The 22,807-nt window shown below is 47.3% G+C and overlaps 8 protein-coding genes across 8 annotated transcripts; 6 read left to right on the top strand and 2 right to left on the bottom strand.

Moving 5' to 3' along the window:
* Positions 1-63: 63 nt before the first annotated feature.
* Triagg1_10543 (uncharacterized protein) lies at positions 64-1,077 on the top strand (the record flags this gene model as incomplete). Its single annotated transcript, XM_062894626.1, has 1 exon — positions 64-1,077. One exon carries the CDS (start codon positions 64-66, stop codon positions 1,075-1,077), a length of 1,014 nt encoding a protein of 337 aa, XP_062750494.1.
* Positions 1,078-2,219: 1,142 nt separating this feature from the next.
* Positions 2,220-5,121, top strand: Triagg1_10542 (transcriptional regulator family: Fungal Specific TF; the record flags this gene model as incomplete). Its single annotated transcript, XM_062894625.1, has 7 exons — positions 2,220-2,310; positions 2,365-2,948; positions 2,998-3,234; positions 4,197-4,355; positions 4,399-4,511; positions 4,561-4,877; positions 4,931-5,121. 7 exons carry the CDS (start codon positions 2,220-2,222, stop codon positions 5,119-5,121), a joined length of 1,692 nt encoding a protein of 563 aa, XP_062750493.1.
* Positions 5,122-6,557: 1,436 nt separating this feature from the next.
* Positions 6,558-7,039, top strand: Triagg1_10541 (uncharacterized protein; the record flags this gene model as incomplete). The annotated part of the gene is made up of 2 exons (XM_062894624.1): positions 6,558-6,625; positions 6,685-7,039. The coding sequence occupies 2 exons, from the start codon at positions 6,558-6,560 to the stop codon at positions 7,037-7,039; spliced, it is 423 nt and encodes a 140-aa protein (XP_062750492.1).
* A 1,405-nt stretch (positions 7,040-8,444) lies between these two features.
* On the top strand, positions 8,445-9,889 carry Triagg1_10540 (uncharacterized protein; the record flags this gene model as incomplete). Its single annotated transcript, XM_062894623.1, has 2 exons — positions 8,445-8,705; positions 8,891-9,889. The coding sequence occupies 2 exons, from the start codon at positions 8,445-8,447 to the stop codon at positions 9,887-9,889; spliced, it is 1,260 nt and encodes a 419-aa protein (XP_062750491.1).
* A 911-nt stretch (positions 9,890-10,800) lies between these two features.
* On the top strand, positions 10,801-13,002 carry Triagg1_10539 (transcriptional regulator family: Fungal Specific TF; the record flags this gene model as incomplete). Its single annotated transcript, XM_062894622.1, has 6 exons — positions 10,801-11,531; positions 11,610-11,706; positions 11,763-12,031; positions 12,079-12,395; positions 12,586-12,610; positions 12,675-13,002. 6 exons carry the CDS (start codon positions 10,801-10,803, stop codon positions 13,000-13,002), a joined length of 1,767 nt encoding a protein of 588 aa, XP_062750490.1.
* Positions 13,003-14,328: 1,326 nt separating this feature from the next.
* Triagg1_10538 (uncharacterized protein) lies at positions 14,329-16,096 on the top strand (the record flags this gene model as incomplete). The annotated part of the gene is made up of 5 exons (XM_062894621.1): positions 14,329-14,502; positions 14,565-14,662; positions 14,715-15,062; positions 15,123-15,266; positions 15,331-16,096. The coding sequence occupies 5 exons, from the start codon at positions 14,329-14,331 to the stop codon at positions 16,094-16,096; spliced, it is 1,530 nt and encodes a 509-aa protein (XP_062750489.1).
* Positions 16,097-16,268: 172 nt separating this feature from the next.
* Positions 16,269-18,778, bottom strand: Triagg1_10537 (uncharacterized protein; the record flags this gene model as incomplete). Its single annotated transcript, XM_062894620.1, has 3 exons — positions 16,269-16,879; positions 16,941-18,576; positions 18,746-18,778. 3 exons carry the CDS (start codon positions 18,776-18,778, stop codon positions 16,269-16,271), a joined length of 2,280 nt encoding a protein of 759 aa, XP_062750488.1.
* A 1,867-nt stretch (positions 18,779-20,645) lies between these two features.
* Positions 20,646-22,480, bottom strand: Triagg1_10536 (uncharacterized protein; the record flags this gene model as incomplete). Its single annotated transcript, XM_062894618.1, has 3 exons — positions 20,646-21,409; positions 21,489-21,959; positions 22,204-22,480. 3 exons carry the CDS (start codon positions 22,478-22,480, stop codon positions 20,646-20,648), a joined length of 1,512 nt encoding a protein of 503 aa, XP_062750487.1.
* Positions 22,481-22,807: the final 327 nt, after the last annotated feature.

The following is a 22,807-nucleotide window of genomic DNA, read 5'->3' as shown; positions in this document are numbered from 1 at the left end:
AATGTCGATTGTATTTCCAGATGAGCTTTCTGTCCAACAAACTCGAAGACTGGCATCGCCACTATGCCTGCTGTAACATGGAGGGAGTCCTTCCCACCTAAGCCAAGTTTTACTGAAAAAGATATTCCGGATCAATTTGGCCGCGTCTTCATTATTACAGGTGGCTCGTCCGGGTGTGGCTTTGAGACTGCAAAGGCCGTGTACAATCTCAACGGCCGTGTCTATATTGCCGGTCGCTCAGCTGAAAAGGCAGAAGAAGCCATCCGCCGGATCAAATCCGAGCCCGCCGCTCCTCATCCAACCGTCAAACGAGGTCGAGGAGAGATTTTCTTCCTCCGGCTGGACCTCAACGACCTTAGTACCATCAAAGCATCTGCCGTCGAATTTCTATCCAAGGAGTCGAGGCTGGACGTTGTGTGGCACAATGCCGGACTCGGCGGGGCGCCGTTCGGAAGCAAGACTGTCCAGGGCTTCGAGACGCATCTCGGTGTCAACGCGCTTGGTCCGTTTCTGTTTCAGCATTTCCTAACACCTATCTGTCTTGAGACAGCCGCCCGGCCTGACGCCAAGCCCGGCCACTCGAGAGTTGTCTATGTTTCGTCTTCGGGACATCGAGCGGCACCCAAGCCCGACGGTGTTAACTGGGATGACCTAAACATGCACGAGCTAGGCGGCTTCAAGGGGGCTATGACCAAATACCCGCAGAGCAAGGCCATGCTGGTCATGTTTGCACATGAGTTCGCCCGGCGTTTCGCAGCGCATGGCCTCTTATCACTTTCCCTCCACCCAGGGTCTGTTAAATCCGAATTCCAGCGCAACCAGCCCGGACTCGTCAAGTGGCTGACATCCCCGCTTCTTTACGAACAACATTACGGCGGCCTCACCCTGTTGTTTGCAGGCTTTGCTAATGTCGACGACACAACGATGCTCGATCAGGGCGGGAAGAACGGATCCTATATTGAGCCATGGGGGCGTTGGGGAACTGGGGCCGATTATATCATCGACGGACTTGAGAATCGTGGTACTGGAGAACGTTTGTGGAAAGTGTGTGAGAAGCTCTTGAAGGATTGGATGTGATCTATGGAAGCCCTATAAAATAAAAGGTATCATACACTAATACGAGTACAATCTGACCAAACATATGTCAAGCCTAACCTAGCTTCAGCTTTAAACCCCGCACCCGCTCCTGTATTTCTTGAAAGAGCAAAGGAGAGTTGGTCAGGGAACAGAATCAGCTATTAGTAGAATATGACTAGCGATATTCAAGACAGCAGTAGTATTGATATCGGTGAAAGAGGAAAGACGCTCTCTCAAGGAACGCGATGTCACCGCCCCCTCAATTTCTTTGACGCCCATCTCACGGCTCACTTTGCAAATCGGCCTTGTCCCTGGCGTATAAGTACATAATAGAGTACAAGGACGTCACAGTATTAAGCAGATCAATATCCCATTCCGCGATTCGGTGATTCAGGGTTCGCCGGAAGGCCGAGCACTGACCTGTGGACGCAAATGAGGCAGACATAGTTCCAGTAGTATTGTCCAAGCGAATAATTGGGTATACTAGGCTCAAGGGTCTTAGCCTTCGGACAAAGTTTCCAAAGTTCCAAATCAGGGAAGGCTTCGCTATTCCAGAACTGCTTAGTGATATTATGAAATCTCCGACGGAGACACATGATACTCACTTGCACTTACTCACACGTCCTCTCAGCAGTTGGAAACTCCTACACATACAATTTCACATCTACCAAGTCACTCGCTAATTGCCTTGACTTTTAATCAGCCGGTACAGGGCTCTTATTTCCATGATGGGCGGCCATAGTGGATCTTGCGGTGTTTGCAGAGGTTTGTCCATTAAACGATTGGAATAATATGGTAAGTTGGCTGACTTTGATCACCTCATGTCTCCAAGACCGCAAAATACGATGTGACCGTACCTTGCCATCGTGCATCCGCTGCTTGCGGGCGGGGCGAAAGTGTGATGGGTATAGCCTACTGCTCTTTTGGCCACGAGAGGGTGATAGGAGACGAGCCATTCTTGCACCCTCAGATGGTCACTACATACAGACGAATGGTCCAGTGGAATTTGTTCATGTGCTCCCTCAAGATGTCAGCATCTATGAGCACCTGTCGGCTCGGGAGTGGACCCGGGCACGAATAGGCACGTTTGCTTCAAAACGAGGCACGACCTGAGCCGCTGACATCTCGTAGACTCCAAAGCGATGAATTTTGACGGCACACAGTTCTTGGGAGTCCCCATTAAGTGGATACCGCATGATCTGAACACTTCAGATAAGCATCTTCTGCAGTATTGTTGGTGTTACTATCATGTAAATTATACGCTTGATCTCTACTAACAGGTCAAAGTTGAATCAGTCGCTGCCTCTTCCCTAAGATGCATTGGCCAAAGCTCTACAACACTACGCAGCACCTTGATTCGTATGGCACTCTCGGACGATTCACCCACATCTACCGGGCTAGTGAATTCTTTACTCGCCCTCGCGTCGCTTCATCGCTATGGGCTGCAGCGCCAGGCGGTTCAGTATAAGATGGTCGCTCTAAAAGCGATGAAGGATTCTGTAACCTCTATCATCAAAGGAGTGGATATAAGTCAGCATATCGCGGCTGGTATGCTGTTGTGCTCCTTTGAGGTGAGTGACCCTTTTTTGAAGATGATGGATGTCACTCAGATTAAGCAGGTGCAAACCGCGACGGTCACATGTGGTCACTGGATATCATATGTTCAAGGGGCCAAGACTATGATAAACCTTGCAACCTCGCCTTCATTTCTGAATGCCGGGAGCGACTACTCAGTGTTGCTCCGCTGGGTTCACTACCATGATGTAATGGCACAGTTCAGTCTCCGCCATTGGGAGGGCTTCGGAGGGGCTTCTCTGAATACGAAAAAGAGAACCATCGAGGATCTCATATTGAGGCTGCGCGAAAATGTAGTATTTTCTTCATCAGAGGCGTACCGAGCTAGCGCTGATCCACGTGTAGAGCTTTCGTTCTCAAAGTCGCCCATCCAATATTCTAGATCTCCTTGAGGAGGTATGCAATAACGTCGTTGACCCGTCAGATTCTCGGTACACCAAGGAAGACTATAGAGATTACCTCAAAGAGTTAGAAGGGAAGTTAAGACAAGATAAACTTTCGGAGCTGGATATTTCGCTCTGGCCAGCTGAAGAGTGGACAGAGGCTTCCAGGATGGCAGAGCTGTATACTCTGGCGACTTTGGTATATCTCGAACGAATATCATCCAATGGCATTGCAGAGTTAGAAAAGATAAGCAGGTGCATTGATAGAGCCTTTCACGTTCTAGGTCAACTAGAGGCTTGTCCATGGCCATTTGTCTTATTGATCTTCGGTTTAGAGGCACGAACCGAAGATGAAAGAATGACGATCCTCAAGTCCATCAGCGAATCTGGAAAGAGGACTTGCTTGACAAACTTTTCATGTATGAAGAATATGCTTCGATTCGCTTGGGTCCAGGATGATCTGGGGACTGCGCACATTACCTATGTGGAAAAGATTACTATAGTCTTTAGTACCAACCGCACTTTACCGGCGTTTATTTAGACTTACTAAACAATTTCAACATCTATCCTTCATTCAATATCGAGCCTAATGGAAAGCCAGAGAAGATTTCACCGAGATATCCGCATTGACTATGTTGAAGGAGGCCGTTAAGCTTATCAACCAGTCGTATGATTGAACATTGCTCGCGGTCATAGCGAGAATGATAAACAAGTTCTCTTCCTAAAAAGGAAGTGAAGCAACTCTATCCGAGCCTATAGTTAGCGCTAAGACTCATCAGTCAACTCGCATTCTAATTGCTTAGGTTCAACAGGTTGCATTGTCAAAAACAGGTGCTATACTTCGTAGAAGGTAGATATTTACTCTTGATTATAAATTGATGATAAATCTACAATTGAATTTGATTTTAAACCACGGGGAGTTTGAGATATTCTCTAATCAAGAGGGGGTAACTGACTGTTTGTATATAAGCCACTCGTATTCCTTTAGGTATCGAAACTAAGACATCTCTTGCAAAAGCATTGCTCAACCATTAAATTCCAATCGTCACATAAGATTCCAATAGATTATGGCTTCATATCTCATTACTGGGGCCTCGAGGGGTATTGGTGTAGGAAGGCAGTTCCTGGTAGGATTGAGTATTGTCGCTAATTTCGGCCCAGTACGAGTTTCTAAAGCAGCTGTCCGACAATCCCGCAAACATCATCATAGGACTTGTACGAGATACAAGCGTAGCGAACGATAAAATCCAAAAGCAGCTTCCGGGAAGACAAAACATTCATGTTTTGCAAGGGGACATAACGGACTACAACTCACTTAAAGTACGAACCCCACTTCTATTTCAATATAGCATTCTCACACTAGATCAAGAACTCTGTCGAAAAAGTCTCCCAAATCACCAATGGCTCGCTGGACTATATTATTGCCAATGCTGGTTTTGTTTCTCCTTGGTCTGAATACATCGACGTTGGCGATTTGTAAGGCTATGATGCGCTGCTGATGAACCGAAGCTGACAGCACCCCTAGGGGAAAAGATCCAGAAAAGTTGAACAAGGACTTGGCAGACTGCTTGAATATCAACCTCATCGGCAATATCCATCTCTTTAACCTCTTCATTCCTCTTGTACTCAGAAGCAGCATCAAGAAGGTTGTGACGATAAGCAGCGGACATGCGGATCTTGATTTGGTCACCAAATACGAGATCTCGACATCTGCGCCTTACACTATTAGCAAGACAGCTATGAATGCGGCAGTCGCCAAATATAGCGCCCAATATAGCTCTCAGGGAGTTCTATTCATGAGTATTTCACCCGGTGTGGTAGATACTGGTCATACTGATAACTGTGAGAGCACATTTGCTAGCACTTGAATGATACGATGGCTGAAACTTGATCAGTGACCCCGGATCAGCTGCAAAGTCTAACTAAGACAGGGTTGAAGTTCGCTGCTTATGCACCACACTTCAAGGGCCCAATTAGTCCAGAGGAGTCTGTGAGGCATGTGTTGTCTGTCATAGACAAGTCTAGCGTTGCTGGTGGAAACGGTGGATCATTCGTTTCTCACTTTGGAAACAAGCAGTGGATATAATATTGGTAAAGAAAGATGAGACCAGTGGCTATTCCAATGTACCAAGGTATATTGGGATAGGTAAGAAGGCCTCCTTTTGATGTTAATAGTGCATCCTGTTTGACTGGCTGGATTTTCAGTCCGGTGCTAATGCAAGCGACTCACAAGTTTTGAAAATTCCGCCGTAGCGTTTTTTTAAGCTGAGCTTACTTTAGGGAGATTACTATTTGACAGCAGTTGATACAGGCTTAACTTGGAGTGTATTTAGCTCTACGTCCAATGCGATTACTAGGTATATTTGCGTCTGTTGAGACATGGCAGTTCTGATGTGACATGTACTTTACAGTTTACGTAACTTCCGCCTACATGTACCTGGAGCCTTACTGCCGCAGCGCCCACATAGCCGCCAATGCTATTTACCTGTGTAAATGTTGTATGCATCTTTTTATTATTTAATTATAGCTTTTAAAGAAAATAAAAGCATTTTAGAAAGGCAGTAACTGTGGCGTAATTTTCAGTATGTAAAGGAATAGCGACAAAGGAGATGAAGAGATCTCGTATTTTCTAATCGACATGGGCTTACTCTCATGTGTTTAAAAGGCTACTCGATTCACTAGACGAAACTAGCTAGGAGGTCTCTATGTCAATAATCTGAATAGTCAAAGGAGAGTATTCTGCAGCTGGTGTTTACTGGCAATTTGCTGGCTAGTGGCTAATGTAAGACGGAACTTCTCTGTACGAAAACGATGGATGAGGATGCTCCCACCATACCCATGTGAAGATACCTAAATGATGCACTAGCTGTACGCAACTCCTACCTAGTTGTAAAGCATCAAGGTCAACAGAGGCGACTCGCAAGTCTCCCATGCTTTAATGTTGAAATAGACCGCTATGGCAAAAGTGAAGTGACCGCTTCCCTCTGCATAGCGTTGTATCTGGTACATAAAGCATCCATCCATTCCGACATTTAGGCATCCTTTAGATCTTCCCAAACATATAAAAGCTCTGTTTCTAACCTTCTGTTCCTTTCCTCTGCACTCAGTGAGACAGAAGAAGAACGCGTGGTACGATCCCATGCAGTAGTGGATTTGCGTGTCATTTTTTCGTTTCTCTTGGCTTAAGAGCAATTGGTGGATTCCCTTGTCGTTATTTCATTTCCCGCCTCATGGACCCGTCGCTCTACTCCATATGAGGGCTAACTTGAGTCTGCTTGCTGCGGCGGGTAAAACTCAGCCAACTTATGCCTGGAAATAGGACTAGGGGCGCCCGCACACCGCCCATAGGTGGAGATGAATTTTATCATGCTTCATAGCCTCGTTCTCGTTCATAGAATTCCAAATATAGGAGATAGCTATAGATGCACTTGAGTGTAAACAAGTTATATAAAGGCTATCTAAATGCCGCTTCCCTGGTTTTGGCAGTAGCAATTCTGTTCAATTCTACATCAAACCTCTACAATGTTCCAACCCAGCGCCATTCTCCTGGGAGCAGTTGCTCTTCTTATTCCCAGCGCCTTAGCTGGCGAGTATGTTTATCCAATATCCAACGACTGAATATGTAGCTAATGGCGCTATCTATCTACAGGGGAGTGCATCTTGCCAACTGTGGCCCTGACGTTTGGTCGGCAAGTGTTAGTGTTGTTGCCTACTACCCAGACGACTCTCAGTCAAACACGGCACCATTTTCACAAAACATCGCCTTTGCTACCAGCCCGGCACGTTTAGTTACTTGGGAGGGAAACTCTTACACTGCTAGCTTTGCAACCGGAAACACTTTCACCAGTCATATTCAACCTAGAAGCTTCAGCTTCGGTCAGTATGCAGGAAGCGGCAATAACCAGCAGCGACAGTTTGCTTGCTTCAGGGATAATAACAGGCAGCTCTGGCGGTCAACACCTGCGTATGCTTGTTTCAGCATCTACTACTGTCTTGATGCTTAATTGAATTATACAATAACCCTTGGAGAATTGTCCGCCTACGCTTTATCTGTTTCCAATTTTAAGTAATCTTTTCCATCTGTAGAACAGGATTAAGTCTTGCCTACCGATAAGGCTTTAGATTAAAAACATAAGCTTAATTCTAGCTGTAGCCAAGATCGACAATCACATGCATCCTACATTAGCCTGCACTGTTTCAGTCAGATTCTCAAGCGATTAAGGAAGGTCGCAATGGTAGCATGCACATAGAAAAACTGCTTTTCTATACTTGGAGAGGCAACCCTACTATAGTTTAAGAATCTGACAAGGTCATCCATGAGGGTTGAGAATAATAAGGCTTCCTATGACTCATGTTAAATGAAACATAAACTAAACGACAACTATCCAAACTGATACCGATAAAACGGTATAAACATATAACTTTACGATGAGTCTACACCTTCCTCTCAATGCCCAATGCAAGGTCGACCGGAAAGAGTTTATGCGAAATCGGCACCACCGATCACTTCTTCAAACTTGGCCGACACACCCTCTTAGCTATAAGTTCGCCGCGTGTGTCAGCCGACAGCTCAATGCCTGCGGGCGGGAAAGGTTGGACCCGGAGGATATTACATACACGTTGCCGTTGCCACTCATGGGCGAAATTGTGAAGACTAGAGGGTAAAACGTATCGTTGAGAGTGTTTGCGAAAGGATTCAGGGCTTGACCTTGGCTTTGTAAGATACTGGTCGGCTGTTTACAAAGATGGATGTCGTTCTAGAACGGGGACAAATTGTTCCTCAATGGTTTCTAGAAGGATATGGCTGAAACATATGGTATCCACGGCTTCAACGCTTTCACCTCTCCTCATGCTATTGTTCCGACGGACGGTTTCTTATACACGCCACGGCTAGTTAGTAGGTGTCATTAAGGTCACTGACATTTTAATATTGACAGAGCCTCAATTCTAAACTGAACAAAGCAGTTCTATAAACAATCACGCACATGTTCTAGCGCTTCATTTCTTTCCCGGAAGGTTGCGACCATATAAGATACGAAAATGCCAAGCAAAATTTTGTACCAGGCTGAATTTTCCATGCTTTAACTACGTAGAATGCCATCGTTTGTGACTTTCTTCCCCTCAACGCCCGAGAGGTATGGGCGGTTTAGAATTAGCCAATGCCACTTCGTTAAAATCCTCTCCTACGTCACATCGTCATCATATAGTGAAGCCACTGGTGTGTTACGCCGTTCATGCCGATGATATCGGTATTTAAATCTCCACGACCTTCCTCGCATCCAGGTAGCATGTTAGAAGGAGGCTAGAAAGAGAGTTCTATTTAACCTTCTCTTTGGCCTTGCAATAAATAAAACATTATCAGACTCGTTGTACTGTGTCTAGATACTAATCTTACACCGTATAAACATTATGGCAGCCTATCTTACGCAACGCATCTGTCACCCTCACCACGGTATCACCGTTTCTCGCGCCGCTACTCCAGTCCCCGAGAAAAAGGCCAAATGCTCCGTTCCAATCCATAATGTTGCTGCCAAAGACGCATCTTTCTATACCCCCGAGCAAGATCCCGTTCCGGGAAGCGCTTCGCAAGTTCAAAAGTCTGGGAAACCTGTGCCCAAGCTCTTTTCTCCTCTCAAAATTCGCGATATTGAAATGCCAAATCGCATTTGGGTGAGCCCAATGTGCCAATACAGCGCACATGAAGGGTTTCACACGCCTTGGCACATCACCCACTATGGGGGGATGGCCCAACGTGGTGTAAGACTGCCTTTTTGAACAGATGTCTCTTCTCACTTCATCTCTTTAAATTACCTCATCGAAAAGAGAAGAAAACATAAACACTAAATAATTCATAGCCTGGCCTCATGATGATTGAAGCTACCGCCGTCCAGGCCAATGGGCGTATCACACCAGAAGACTCAGGCTTATGGCTAGACGCCCACATCGACACTCTGAAGAAGCATGTCGATTTTGCGCACAGTCAAAACGGTCGCATCGGCATTCAATTAGGACACGCAGGGCGTAAAGCTTCTACAGTTGCGCCTTGGCTCAGCTCTGGCGCGACGGCAACTGAAGAAGTCGGTGGCTGGCCTGACGATGTCGTATCGCCTACTAATGAGCCCTTTAACGAACATTACCCAAAGCCACGCTCCATGAGTCTTGCAGAGATTGCGCGGTTCAAGCATGACTTTCTCTCTGCCGTTCGACGTGCTCTTCGCGCTGGCTTTGATGTTATTGAGCTGCACTTTGCGCACGGCTACCTTGTTTCAAGCTTTCTGTCGCCAGCCGTCAACAAGAGGACTGATCAATATGGCGGAAGCTTTGAGAATCGTGCTCGTCTAGCACTAGAACTAGTCGAAGCAACGCGGCAAATTATTCCCAAGGGGATGCCACTGTTTGCACGCATTAGCGCAACCGATTGGCTGGACACAAACCCAGAGTGGAATGGAGGGCCAAGCTGGAATATCGACGAGAGCATCAAGCTGGCCAAGCTCTTCGCTCAACGTGGCGTTGACGTGCTAGATGTATCGAGCGGTGGCAATCACTCTCTGCAAAAAGTCATTGGTGGGCCAGGATACCAGGCGCCGTTTGCAAAGAAGATTAAAGCAGCAGTAGGAGATAGTATGCTAGTCAGCTCTGTGGGAAGCATCAAGACGGGGGAGATCGCGCAGAAACTCATTGAAGGAAGTGATGATGCCGATGATACGCCGCTAGACTTGATTGCTGCGGGCCGCATGTTCCAGAAGAATCCTGGATTGGTATGGGCGTGGGCAGATGATTTGGAGGTGTCCATCACTATTGCGCATCAAATTGGATGGGGATTCGGAGGAAGGGCGAAGAAACCCACCAAGTAGAGTACATTTTAATTATACTACGACAGCTTCTAGAGCTGAGTGTTGAGGTCGAGAAACTGTACATTTATAAATCATGTCTCTAGCTTCTTTGTCCTCGTGCAAGTCCTTTCCTTGAGTTGTCTAATCGATCAATTGTCAATTGAGACTCTATGCCCATCTTCTTCGTAGGCAAAGACACTGTTTGTACGGCGTACAGTCTGATTTGTCTCTTACTTCAGCCCCATACGGTGCATTTGTGTTGTCTGGTTCCCTGGATCATAGTGTCTGTTATAAGCAAACCAGAGATAAAGAGCTCGGTTTATTTGTAAGGCACAGCGTACGAACATGACTGCATGAATACTAAAGATATTTAGTAGCGGGTAATAAAGATTACTATTTCCATGTTTCTTATAGATATCAACTCCCAGGTAACATGAAACATAGGCACGCATGATTAAACTGTGATTAAGTTCTCGGAGTAGAACATATATCAATGTCTAACTAATTCGCTACGTGAATCTAGCCTTGGAACTCAGATCGCCTCTTGGATATTCTAAGCTAAGTTGGCGTTCGTACCTTGCCTATCTATCACAATTCTCATAGTATGCATCCTGTCTATGATACTTCCAAACCAATTTATCCCAAGACCTTGAGTCCGTGTGGAGTGAGCTGCTGCTTGGTATACTAATCATAAATCCAGTGGTGGCGCCTTCATTTGTCAGCTGCCGCAGAGAGTCTCCCGTGGGCGGATACAATGCCTCCTAAATAGTACCATCGAAGAAACAAACCGATTCCCAATTCACCATCACTTCTACATTCTATCTCCGAAGATGACTGCGACTCATTCACGGATCGCCTGTCATGCCTGTCGTCGTGGCAAAAGACGTTGTGATAGAGTCTTTCCAGCATGTCAACTGTGCATCCGCAAGGACATGCGCTGCAGCTACCCAAGACCCCCAGCAAAGCGCTCGTATACTCCTGAAATTGTCTGGGACGATGAGCCGTTACGAGAGGACTCACCTTTCTCCGATTACAATCAACTACCACAGGTTGAGCAAACACCATATTTAGATTCTGCGTTTGATACCGCGAGAGCTGTCCAATTCCTAGCGCCCAGGATATTTCGCGACATCCAGCTCGAAATCCCTCGCCTAGAATTTCCAGTACCTAGTGATGTTACGGCTCACGTCGGAGACCCTCAGCAAATCCGCGACATAGCGGCCGTGTTGTTTTCCCAGAACGCCTCATGGTTGCCAATAGTTTGCCGGAAGCGCTTTTTCAGCTCTTTGCTTAACCCACTGTCTCCCCGACAAGCGGATGGCGTCTTGTTAGCTCTGTGTGTTAAGCTCTACTGTACTACGACGGTTCATCGTGGAGACAGCCCAAAGACAGCTCTCTACAGAACGGCAAAAAGATACCACCATGAGATCGAGGCCGCGGGCATCATGTCCCTACAGGTTCTCCAGGCAACAATCTTCATTGCACTGTACGAAATGGGCCAAGCAATTTATCCTGCTGCATATTGGACCGTCGGCACCTGTGCCAGATATGGCATTGCCCTTGGTCTGGACCAGCTAATGACCAACAACACCGGTTTTGATGGATCCTGGATGGAAGTTGAAGAGAAGAGGAGAAGCTGGTGGGGAGTATTAGCTCTTGATCGGTAAGTCGGCCGTATTTAACAATGATTTACATCAGCTTAACCTTCATCACGATCCCTTCTAACCTCTAAAATATACAGCTTCTTGAACTTTGGAGACCCTTCCAGACATCTGGCCACAAATGATCCCGAGATCAATTACTATCTTCCGATTGACGACCAGGCTTTCATAGAAGGAGTATGACTTCCTTGTTACGACAGAACTAAAGTCAAGGCTGATGTATCTATCCATAGAACACAGCGCACAAAGATGCTATTCCGATATCAGCCGCATTCCATCTAAAGACGGGCAGTTTTGCTCGACTTGCTCAAGCTACATACCTGACAAGCGAAGCGCTTCGACTAGCAGCATCTGCCACTCCATCGAAAGCGAACAATTCGACGTGTTTGACGGAAGATACAGCACAATTGCGCCGTACTCTCGAAGCACAGGTTAATGCCGCGGAGCAAGAGCACACAGCTCGTAAACTGTCTTTCTGCTGTCAGACAATGTTTTCTTACTGGTAAGTAAACTTTTGAGTGAAAATTGTGCAAAAGTTGACTCTCGCAGCGGAATATTTTTACTTCAAGATCAGCATTGGCAACAGTTTCGCATCGGCTCGCCGATAGATGCAAATAGCCACACGTTTCCGGAGACTAAGCGGGCTCTTGAAGTCTTGGGACGGTCAGCATTAGTTCTTCGAAAGGACTTTGAGAATGGAGGACCTCTAGAAGAGGGCTTGCCCATCTTCTTCATGCAGACCGTATATCTAGCGGCAATGATGGCTATGGAAATTGGTCAGGGTAATCCAGACAAGAAAACTCAAGAGAAGATTGAGTCTTTTAGATGGCTTTTAGAGTATCTTCGATCGCGCTGGAAAGTAGCCGGTAAGTCATATTTCGAGCACTCTCAGAGGCAACGATTCTGACTCTGGATGAACCAGAGATATACATGGAAATTTTAGATGCAAAGAAAGCATTCCACGACTTCAATAGTATAAGCAGGACTACTTGACGGAAGCCTCATCAGCTGGCACTCATTAAAAACAGAACAACTGTTCAGTTTAGTACTAGATAGGACTCTTTACCATGTCTTCCAACAGGTCTGTCACCATTCCCATCAAACAGAAAGGTCTTCCCTTGAATATACACTAAATCCTCAATTAGTCTCCTGCAGAGCATCATCGACGCCAATGGCGACCTCGAATACTGGAACTCCGTCCAATCTCTTTCCGCAAGCTTCCAATTTCTCGGGCCCGCGTTAGAGAGAAAGGGATTTCCGGGACCATATAAAGCGGAAGTAACAATTGATACAAAATCTCAAAAGGTTGTCTTCAAGGAATTCGGCGAGTTCCACGGCTCGTGGTGCCCGACGCGGATTGAAGCTAGCAAAATCGGCCAAGATACGCTCGATGTCCGAGAAAACTTAAAGAGGCCTTCAATACTCACACCGCAGAATCAAAATTGGACATTCACCATCTCTTTTGGTTTGTAGGCTATGCATTCTGGAATTACTTCAACTTCCCTTTCCACCTCCAGCAAAATCCAGATATCAAAATCCGTGAACTGGAACCCTTACTTCGCGAGAACGGCGAAGGATGGCCGTGTTGGAAGCCACATTCCCCGATGGATATCCCACTCACACCAAGATCCAAAAATACGACTTCGATGACCAATATCGATTGCGGCGGATGCGCTACTCTGTGGATGTTTTGAAGAACAGCAATGTGCCCGCATAACATAACTGTTTTAACCATGCTGTTGCTGGGAAAATAAGCTACCCAACTTTACGGGTTGTGACGATATCTGCGCCTGGAGTGGCATTTCTTACCCCTTTTATGTTGACGGACATTAAGCTGGAGGTTAATCAAGAGTGATTCCAGAGATACTCGAGGTGGAACTTGTCAAGCACGGGGATGTAGTTCAGTCTATCAGTCTAACGTGATTATTGCACAAGTATTTATGCCGAAAAGCTGAAAGTACTATCCTCGTTTCATATCGCAACTCCAAGACTAGAAATCATGTTCGCTCGCCCGTATAACAAGAGCAAGAAATTGCCGCCCAACTACATAACATCGATGTCCATCTCTAAATCACCATCTAGTGCTTCCTAGAAACAGTTTATCATCGTAAAAATTCTTTCCCATATCTGTAGAACCCTAACTCCACAGTGGGAGGTGCCATCGCCCTGTCATCCATCTTCAGGGGCTCTGCCAAGGCGCTCAATCTGGACGACCAGGCTAAGCTGCTGATTGAGTTCAAATTGATAACAGTCCTTACAATATCATTATTAATATGGCATTTCACCGAGTATAGGATGTAAACGCAGTGGGGCGAACGCACTCATTAGGGGTTCGATGACACTATAGGTAATCTACACCAATTGATCTTGATACTGCGGAGTGCTGCGGAGAGGTGCGGACGGTAGCGGATGGCTGCGGACACGGCTAAACAACACTCAAAGCTACCCTCAGGCATTCCGAAGCTAAACCACAAGCTGATCATAAGAATCACAACCAGTCCCCGAATCACTAATCAAGAATGGAGAGCCTCAACCTAATACAGTAACTGGGCCTTGAACCGCTGGATGCGAAGAGTGCTTGCTTACACGAACATCCTTTGCAACATGTCGAACCTCGTTTTTTTGGGAAGATGGGTCTGAGTGGAATCCTCGGGATCAAAGTTTCTTCCTTTATCTCATCCCGTATCATGACGGGAGAATAAATACGATATGCACCGACTGTACAGCATCCCGCAGCAGAAAGTCAAGATCTCTCCAGAGCATGTCACAGCGCGATATTGAGCAGACACTTCAAGCAACATGTCGAAAGCCTCCGAACTCGAATCCTTGGGAAACGACCCAAATGCCAGCCCGTTGATGGTGAATAGCGATACAGAAACCGCCGTCGTGGAGGAAAACGAGGTAAAGAAATCACAGCCGACTGTCCGAGATAACATCTTCGCCTTTTGCATCGTGTTCTGTCAACTGGTTCAAGTATGTCAACCTTTCCATATCTCGACATTCGAACCTAGAATCCAATTAACCGCCAAAAACAGGCTATACCATACGGCGCAGGTCTCGTAGCCGCCATTGGCATTCCAAAAGAACTGGGAGCACCCGAGAGCAAGAGCGTCTGGATCGCAGCATCATACCCGTACGAATATTCTCATCCTGTATCAACAAAGGAAGTATACTAACACTCCTAGACTAACCCAAGGCGCATTCGTCCTCATAGGCGGCCGCATCGGCGCCGTCCACGGCCACAAAAACACCATGCTCGTCGGCGCCTGCATCTACGTGTTATTCCACCTCATCACAGGCTTCATGCGATCCGCAGACACCGTCATCGTCATGCGCGCCCTCAGCGGCGTCGGCGGCGGAATCATGGTCCCCAACCTGATTGCCATGCTAACGATTGCTTTTCCACCGGGCCTGATGCGAAATATCTGGGTTGGCATGTTTGGTGCCATGGGTCCGGTTGGTGCTGCTGGCGGGACTGTGTTTCCTGGCTTTTTTGGGCAATTGACGGAGTGGTGGTGGCTATATTTCTTCTTGTAAGTCATTACGGGTGAAGGTCGATTACAAGGGGGTATATACTGATATACGGCTCACAGGGCCATCTTTGGAGCAGTCGTTTTTGGCGCAAGTTCCTTCGTCTTGCCTCCTGACGGCAGACCTATGGACGCAGATGGGACGGTTGACTATGTCGGTGCCTACTTCGGAGTCGCTGGCCTCGTCTTGTTCAATTTCTCCTGGACGTAAGTTACTCTCTCAACAGTTCTTAAAACTCACCAGAGTATCGCTCACTAACAAGAAAAATAGAGAAGCAGCTGTTGTGGGTTGGGAACAGTCCTACGTCTACGCTCTTCTCATCGTCTCCATCCTACATTTCGTCCTCTTCGTCATATGGGAAGGCAGGTTTGCAAAAGAGCCCATTCTCCCCCTCGATATCTGGGGAGCCCCTTCATTCGGACCAATGGTCTTGTCCGCCTTCATGTCCTTCATGGGAGTCGGCATCTTCCTCTACTACGTCCAAATCTGGAACATTTCCATCCGCCACTATTCCAACCTCCTCACCGGAGCAGTCAACTCTGCCTTTGCCACCGTTGGCACCCTTGGCTGCTTCGTCAGCGCAATTGCCGTGCGATATCTCCCTGCGCAAGTAGTCATGGCAACAGGTGCAATAGCAACGGTGGTCGCTACCATCATCCTGGCTACAATGCCAGCACAGCAAACATACTGGGCTCAGTGCTTTCCCGCATTCATCATTATGGGATTCAGCCCCGATTTCATCTTTACGGCGACACAGATCATTACTAGCAACAGCGTCCCACGGAAGCACCAGGGAATTGCTGGGTCACTAATGGGCACCATCCAGATGTACGGTCTGAGTACCGGGCTGGGATTCGCTGGAACGGTTGAACGGTATACAAACAACGGCGGCCGTGACCAACTCGGAGGCATTCGGCATGCACTTTACCTTACAATTGGAATGGCGGGCGCTTCTGCATTGATATCTCTGTTTCTTATCCGGATACCGAAGGATCAACGTGATGGATGGGATAAGGAAGATGAGGCAGCAGCGTAGACTCAGCTTTTGACGTTGCCCTTTCCATTCCTCATGAGAAAAATTCGGCATCACGGTTTCATCTACTGACCATAGTATCATCTGCTGTCCACGGTTTCGTCTATTGTAAAATAACCTCTGTACCAGGATAGAAGGCATAGTAATAAAGTCTATATAAAGCTGCTAGGTTGTTTCAACAGTCAGGCACACTAACGGGAATGTGAAGCGGAACGCTCGTTGCCAAACCGCTCAAGCTCGTCTCCTTAAACTCATTCCTCATGCCCTGAGCCGTCACGCGCATAGCCCGAATGGCATCATCAAGGCTGACCTTTTGCGTGCCAGTCTCACCGCTGAGGGCGAGATTGGCGCTCGAAATGGCTTTGATGGCACCCAAAGCATTACGCTCTATGCAAGGTGCTTGTACCAACCCGCCAATTGGATCGCATGTCAAGCCCAGGTTATGCTCAATACCAATCTCAGCTGCCTGTTCAATGGTTTGAGGGCTCGCTCCCATACAGGCTGCGAATGCTCCAGCTGCCATGGAACAAGCGACGCCCACTTCGGCCATGCATCCGCCCTCTGCTGCGGAGATGGTGGCACCGCGTTTATACAGCATACCAATGGCGGCAGCTGTCAGCAGAAAGGATAGAATGTCGCGCTCCGGGTCATCGCTGACGAACTCGATGGTGTACTTGAGCACCGCGGGTATAATGCCTGCCGCGCCGTTGGTTGGGGCGGTAACGATGCGTCCGCCGGCTGCATTGGTCTCGTTGACCGCCATGGCGTATACAGTCAAGTAGTCCACTACAGTTCGAATTAGCTTGTTGTCTTCAGAATGATGCTATCAATTCTGAATAATACTTACTTGCTGGGAATGTGGTACGTCGTCGGGGCGATGGTAGTACTGGATGAGTAAAGGAGCCATGTGTTCGCAGAGGCATACTTCTTCTAGTAGCGATGCTCTTTCGTCCTGAAGAAGTTGGTGCCGAGGTCGTAGTCAGGGTTGAAGTCCCTGCTGCATCTGAAGCTGATGGCAATGCTTGGTTTTCCAATGGAAGCTGAGCCTGGGTCGTTTCTGTGCCCTGGGTGGCGTGGGAAGGATACAGCCCTCTTGTGAGTCGTCTATACAATGCTGGTGCTCGTCTATGCAGTTTCAGGCTGCCAGGCAGCGTTGAATCCGGTGGTGCTTGGACACCTTCCAGGATGCTGTTGTCCATGACCTCCCAGATGCGGAAAACCTTGTCGCGGATTTGTTCATCTGTGTAACCGTGGCTCTTTTCGTTTTCATACACCAGCTGTGCAATCGTTAAATTGTGCTTATCACACAGCGCCAATAGGCTTTTTGCGTCTCTGAAAGGGTATCGAGGCTGATGACCATGCGCACCGTCTGATGCCGCGGCGTCTTCCGCTGAGGAGGTGACCGGAGATGGTGCTTGGCCACCCTCGGAGCCTGATGTGAGTAGACCCGACGACTCTCCTTCGAGATGCTTGATCTCTTGTCCAGTCCGTCGATCTCCTGCTGCATCTTCTCGCCTAATCTCCTTATAGTACATGTTCTCCGCCAGGTCAAGTGGGTGTGCATTGTTGCCTTCGGTCTGTTGTTGATGGACCTCGGACAACCCAAGGCCAGCATCTTCGGCTGATGATGGTGTTTCTGAGTCCGGACGGTTGATTGACAAAGCACCGTTGACAACAAATCCACCGCCAACGCTGAACATGTCATTGGTCGCCAACATGTAGCCCTCCTTGTCAAACACCATGAGACGCATGCCGTTGCTGTGCTGGGGGAGCTTTCTCGTCCACTCCCACTTGAAATCGCGCTCATAGTCGAAGGTAATTTCTTTGCCCTTGCCATCTTCGAGCTCGCGGCCCAGAAAGAGCTTCTTGTCTGTCTTGATCTGCTCAAAGCGCTTAGGCACGTAGTCCGTATCGACTGTCTCCACATCGGCGCTCTCAAGACCAAGCAGAAGAGCAGATGGTGTCATGTGGCCCTCGCCAGTGAGAGCCAGACTGCCGTAGAGTGCAACGCGTATCCTGTCGACTTTTTCTAGCAGGCCAGCTGCATGTAAGTCTGAGACAAAGATGTTGCCTGCCCGCATGGGTCCAACGGTGTGGGATGATGAGGGCCCAATGCCAATGGAAAAGAGATCAAAAGTCGAGATGACGGCATGTTCATGGTCGGCCTCACTGTAGGTTCCGGTTTCATCGTCGAATTGGTTCCGCCGGGTTGCCGTGCTGCTGAAACTCCGAGATACCGATAGCCGCGGTGCGCAGCTCAGCAGCTGGCTCCTGGCCTTGAGGGGATCGCGGGCTGTAGCTGTGCGGAGATGCCACCTGGACGACGCCAGCGAAGGCCATGACGCCCGTCCGGCAGCGCTCCGTGAGAGCCCAAGCTGCTTAATCGCCGCCCGGTGGTGCATCCTGAGATCCGATTTGCTCCGCTGCCGAAGCGTGGTGTTGACAGATGCCAGATCTGGGTCGCGTTTGTTGGAAAGCTTGATCTGTCGATCCAATGACAAACAACGCCGTTGTTGGGCCGGGGATTGCCGATAAAGGCCGCCTTATCATGTAGCAAAAATAGCGATTGAAGGCCTTGGCCGTCTACAGAGTATGTGATGTGCTCTTTATGCTCTCTCTATGACATGCAATTGGATATCTACGTTTACATACATCCAATCCTAGGATTTCCAAGCCCTGAGACATGCCCAATTGAGACTCTCCGAAAGGGTGCCTGTACCTTGTACATGCTCGAGGACAAATCTCAGACGGAGGTAAACCCACGTGACTTTGTGTGTGACGCATCTAGTCAAATCTCGAAGCAGAGCACTTGATTTAGAAGATCGTGTATTCACGGAACAGTTCCATTGAACCAAATATGGCCATCTACCTATATATACCAAAGAGTTAGAGAGGTACACTGGATTCTAGTGAAATCGGCGCAAAACAGAGCCTCGTTCAGCTCATCGACAAGGGCCTCGGACTAGTGCGGGCTCGTGTCCGCAGTCAGTCCGCAGCCTATCACGAACAGCCTGATTACAATCTCGCGACTCATCTCATGGCCCACACAGTTTACGGCGTGCTATCCTTTCCAAACACTGTGGCCAATTCTCAAGATGTCTTCTCAGCAAGAAAGCAACAGACCATGTTAAAGGGCGGCACGCATACATTCTCTGAGGACTACATATATAGGCACATCAAAACAGGCATTTGTAATTACTGAGTATATGCGTTCCTGTAGGTATAGTAAATGTGTAAAGGTACAAGTGGGTCGTCCAAAGGATATACCATGAGCCAGTTTCTTCTTCTCACAAGGTAGGGACGTAGCTAGTCCATCGTATCACTACCCGGTAGTACAAATTGATCCGGTAAATACTTTGGAGTGTGAATAGTGAAGATTTATGCCGGGGGGTCCTTGTTTATAGGTGTATATCAGGATCAGATAGAGCGGACAGCGCCCCTCGACAACCTTCTATCGTCAGGGCCAAGGAGAAGGCCCTTCCTGTGGGCTTGAACACGGCTACTAAAACTACTCGCTGCGTACGCCAAATGTGCTTTACACGAGAAGCATGGCGCTGCTAGGCCTTGCCACACAGGAACCCTATACATTTCGTGTTGTCCAACCGTGTCAGGCTGCTTGATCCCGATGGTCAGGCTGCGCTTCCACCTATTAGCGTTGCCAAACATACTCCTGCAACGGGCGGCTCTGAGGGATTCACAGCAACCAGATAGGCTAGCGAAGTTTTCCTCCAGCATCTCACAGAGGTATCGGCCCTTTCTTCTCGTACTATACGACATTGACGAGAATAGTGAGGCAAGCTCACATCATAGCACCAGAATGTGAATAGTAGTCGACATGAGAATTTTCAATTTAATTACATTTTATGCCTCTATACTACCCATACAGTATGCCTCGGGTGGCCCCTGAGAAGGCCGTGGAGAGGCGACGTGTTTGATCCTGTACGGTTGAGTAAGATTCGACATCGCCACAACATCTCTAAATCTCTACGACGTGTGAGTCTTGCGACACTAGGAATTGTTTCCCCAGCATCTTCGCACCTCAAGGAGAAATATACTCGCTGGGAAGACTCTCTACGCTGCAGGTTAATGTTCAAGCTAGTCAAGATATCATGGCGACTTTAGCATTCACTTGGGAATACGGTAATCGAGTGACAGTCAAGAATACTGGCCATGGTTGCTATTTTTCCAATACTTCACCCTGTTGAATGACGGCACGGCGCGAGATTAAAAAGGGAGGCACATCCGCATATGAAAAGTTTGCCAAATTTCAATATCCGCACATATCCTCATCTATATAATACCCACACCATCGATTTGGTTCAGTAAGCACTTCTGAAAAGAGCGGTTGTGTGTTAAAATCGCCACTCCAAAGAACTCAACCCCCATACCTTGACGAGCTTGACAAGGACCAGAATTTCTCATTGCCATGGTCGCTCGTTCTGGATATCGTACTATTCTCGGCTAGAGCTTTCTTGCAAAAGATAGAAGAATGCCACCAGCACATGTTCGAAAATGAATAACAACACCACAAATCGAGATTTCATCCATAACTTTAAACGATATGGAGTTTATCCTTCGATTTGGTTCGTCTGCTCGATGTGCAGAATAAAAACATTGCCAGCGTCAACAGAGAAAAGGCAGCTACGGCAACTCCAAAGATCCAGAGGTCTGGTGAGACTGTCGTTGTACTCTTACTCTTGCCTCGCCATTCAAAGAATCCCATGGAAAAGAAACTCTGTATGTTGACTGTCAGCAACGCCAGATCCAAAAAGTCTTCCGGGTGACATACGCAAACAAATGTTGCTGGAAGATAGATCATGCCGAGAGTGGCAATGGACTTCATGAGACTTCCATCTCGTTGAGTCATCTCTGCCACTGCCAGATTGCTTCGTGATATGATTTCATTAATTCTTGCATCTTTTCGACCAATCTGGTTTAGATCCTGTTGAAAGTAAGCTTTGGCACCGTAGTGGTATGGGGAGACAATAACCATTTGGCTTGCAAGAGACATTCCTGCCGTAACGTGATCGCATTCTCTGATGAAATGGTCATATTCGTCAACCAAGTCGCGCAGTCTTTCTCTGATTCTGTGACCACATTCCTTCAATTCATCTCTCCTTTTATCCCAAACCTCGGTGGGAATGTTGCGGTTCATACCAAAGTCTGCAGCTTCTAGTTCCTGTACGTGATTTATCATCTTGCGTAGTTGTGTTTTCCAGCTTTCCATGCCATTCTTGAGATAGCTTATCTTAATCCAGAGCATGGTGCAAGTTTCATCATCTTTCTTGTCCTCGGGTCGCAATGTCTCCAATCGCACTGCACAATTAAGTGTCGCTGATAATATCAGAAGGTTTTAGATGAATACTTCATAAGGATGTGGCCGGTGTCCTCTTACATGATGTATATATGTTTTTTCCCGATAGAAAACTCTTCAATCTGCCTTTCATGCCATTGAAGAACGAGCCTGTTCCTGATGGTGATGACGAGTCTGGTGGAGATCCCTTCTCCATGGATTGCCGGATGTCTCTATCGGTCTGTCGTAATCCATAGAATGCATCGTTCCGCGATTCAATGTCCATCATTCTTTGCATAAACTGAGAATTGCTTTTGCGCACGAGGTTAACCTGCCTTTCTCTCTCAAATTCGGCAAATATGGTAGGTAACATCATAGGATGAAAGACTTTGCCATCGAATTTGCGCAACTTGCCCGTAATCATTTCAGAATCAGACAATATATGGTTATAAATTGATTGCTCCTCAAAGTTGCAACCAAACCAGATAGCATTCGTAGTCAGCGTATCCGGGAAAAATGTCACAGATAAGGCCATATCGTTTTCCCAGGTTTCGGCTGTTCTACACGTATAGACTACTTTGTGTTAGCACATGTGTTGGCTTAGATGGTGGACGGGGATTACCTATTGATCTTTGGCTCGAACCTTCACCTCCCAAGGCCGGCATCATTCTTGAAAAGGTGCAACTCGTGTTTCTGTTGATTGCACGTATAATCGATTTGTGTATCTGCAATTTGCGCATCAGTTTTGAGAAGGTATTCTCCGAAAAGGGCACCCTGGATAGTGATGATGTTTTGCCACCCATGACCAAATTTATACCACTAGAAACCTCTGTGCTTTGCTTTTTTGAGCCATCATCTTCATCTGCTAGGTATGGAGATGTAATTGGTACATCTTCAGATCCGATCCATCTGTCCCATTCAATCTCATCTCTCGGTTGCAATAGCTGGATGCAATGTCCTTCACCAATGCGAAGACAGTCATCATTATCCTCTTCATGCTTTCGAATTCGGAACAACTGATTCTCAGTAACTGAAAATGTCAGTAATGCTTTATCATCTTGGTCAAGCTCAGCCTTCTGGTCAATCCAAGACATGTTTAGTAGTATTTCGTGTTAAGTGGATGGGCACAGCTGCCGTGTCCAACGATGTGTATGAAAATGCGAATCTGTAAAGGCCAAGAAAGCGCGGGTGCAAGTTAAGTGCATTCACCTCAGAGTGCTATGATATTTGCATTAGCACAAAAGGCGGCTATGCCGGGCTAAGCCATGTTTCATATGTCCTTGCAGTGCTACTTGGTCTAAGTTGTACGAGGCTAATACGCACCCACTGGTGGTTAGATACAGTCCAGCCAATGGAACAGTAAACCATGGTCACACGTTCATCTAGATAAGGGTTGAGCTACATGTATTACGCAATTCTGT

This window comes from Trichoderma aggressivum, assembly GCF_033847375.1.
Source record: "Trichoderma aggressivum f. europaeum strain CBS 100526 chromosome Unknown scaffold_076, whole genome shotgun sequence".
In the NCBI taxonomy this organism is placed as follows: Eukaryota; Fungi; Ascomycota; class Sordariomycetes; order Hypocreales; family Hypocreaceae; genus Trichoderma; species Trichoderma aggressivum.
The sequence above is the reverse complement of the archived record's forward strand: the minus strand, read 5'-3'. Positions and strand labels throughout refer to the sequence as shown.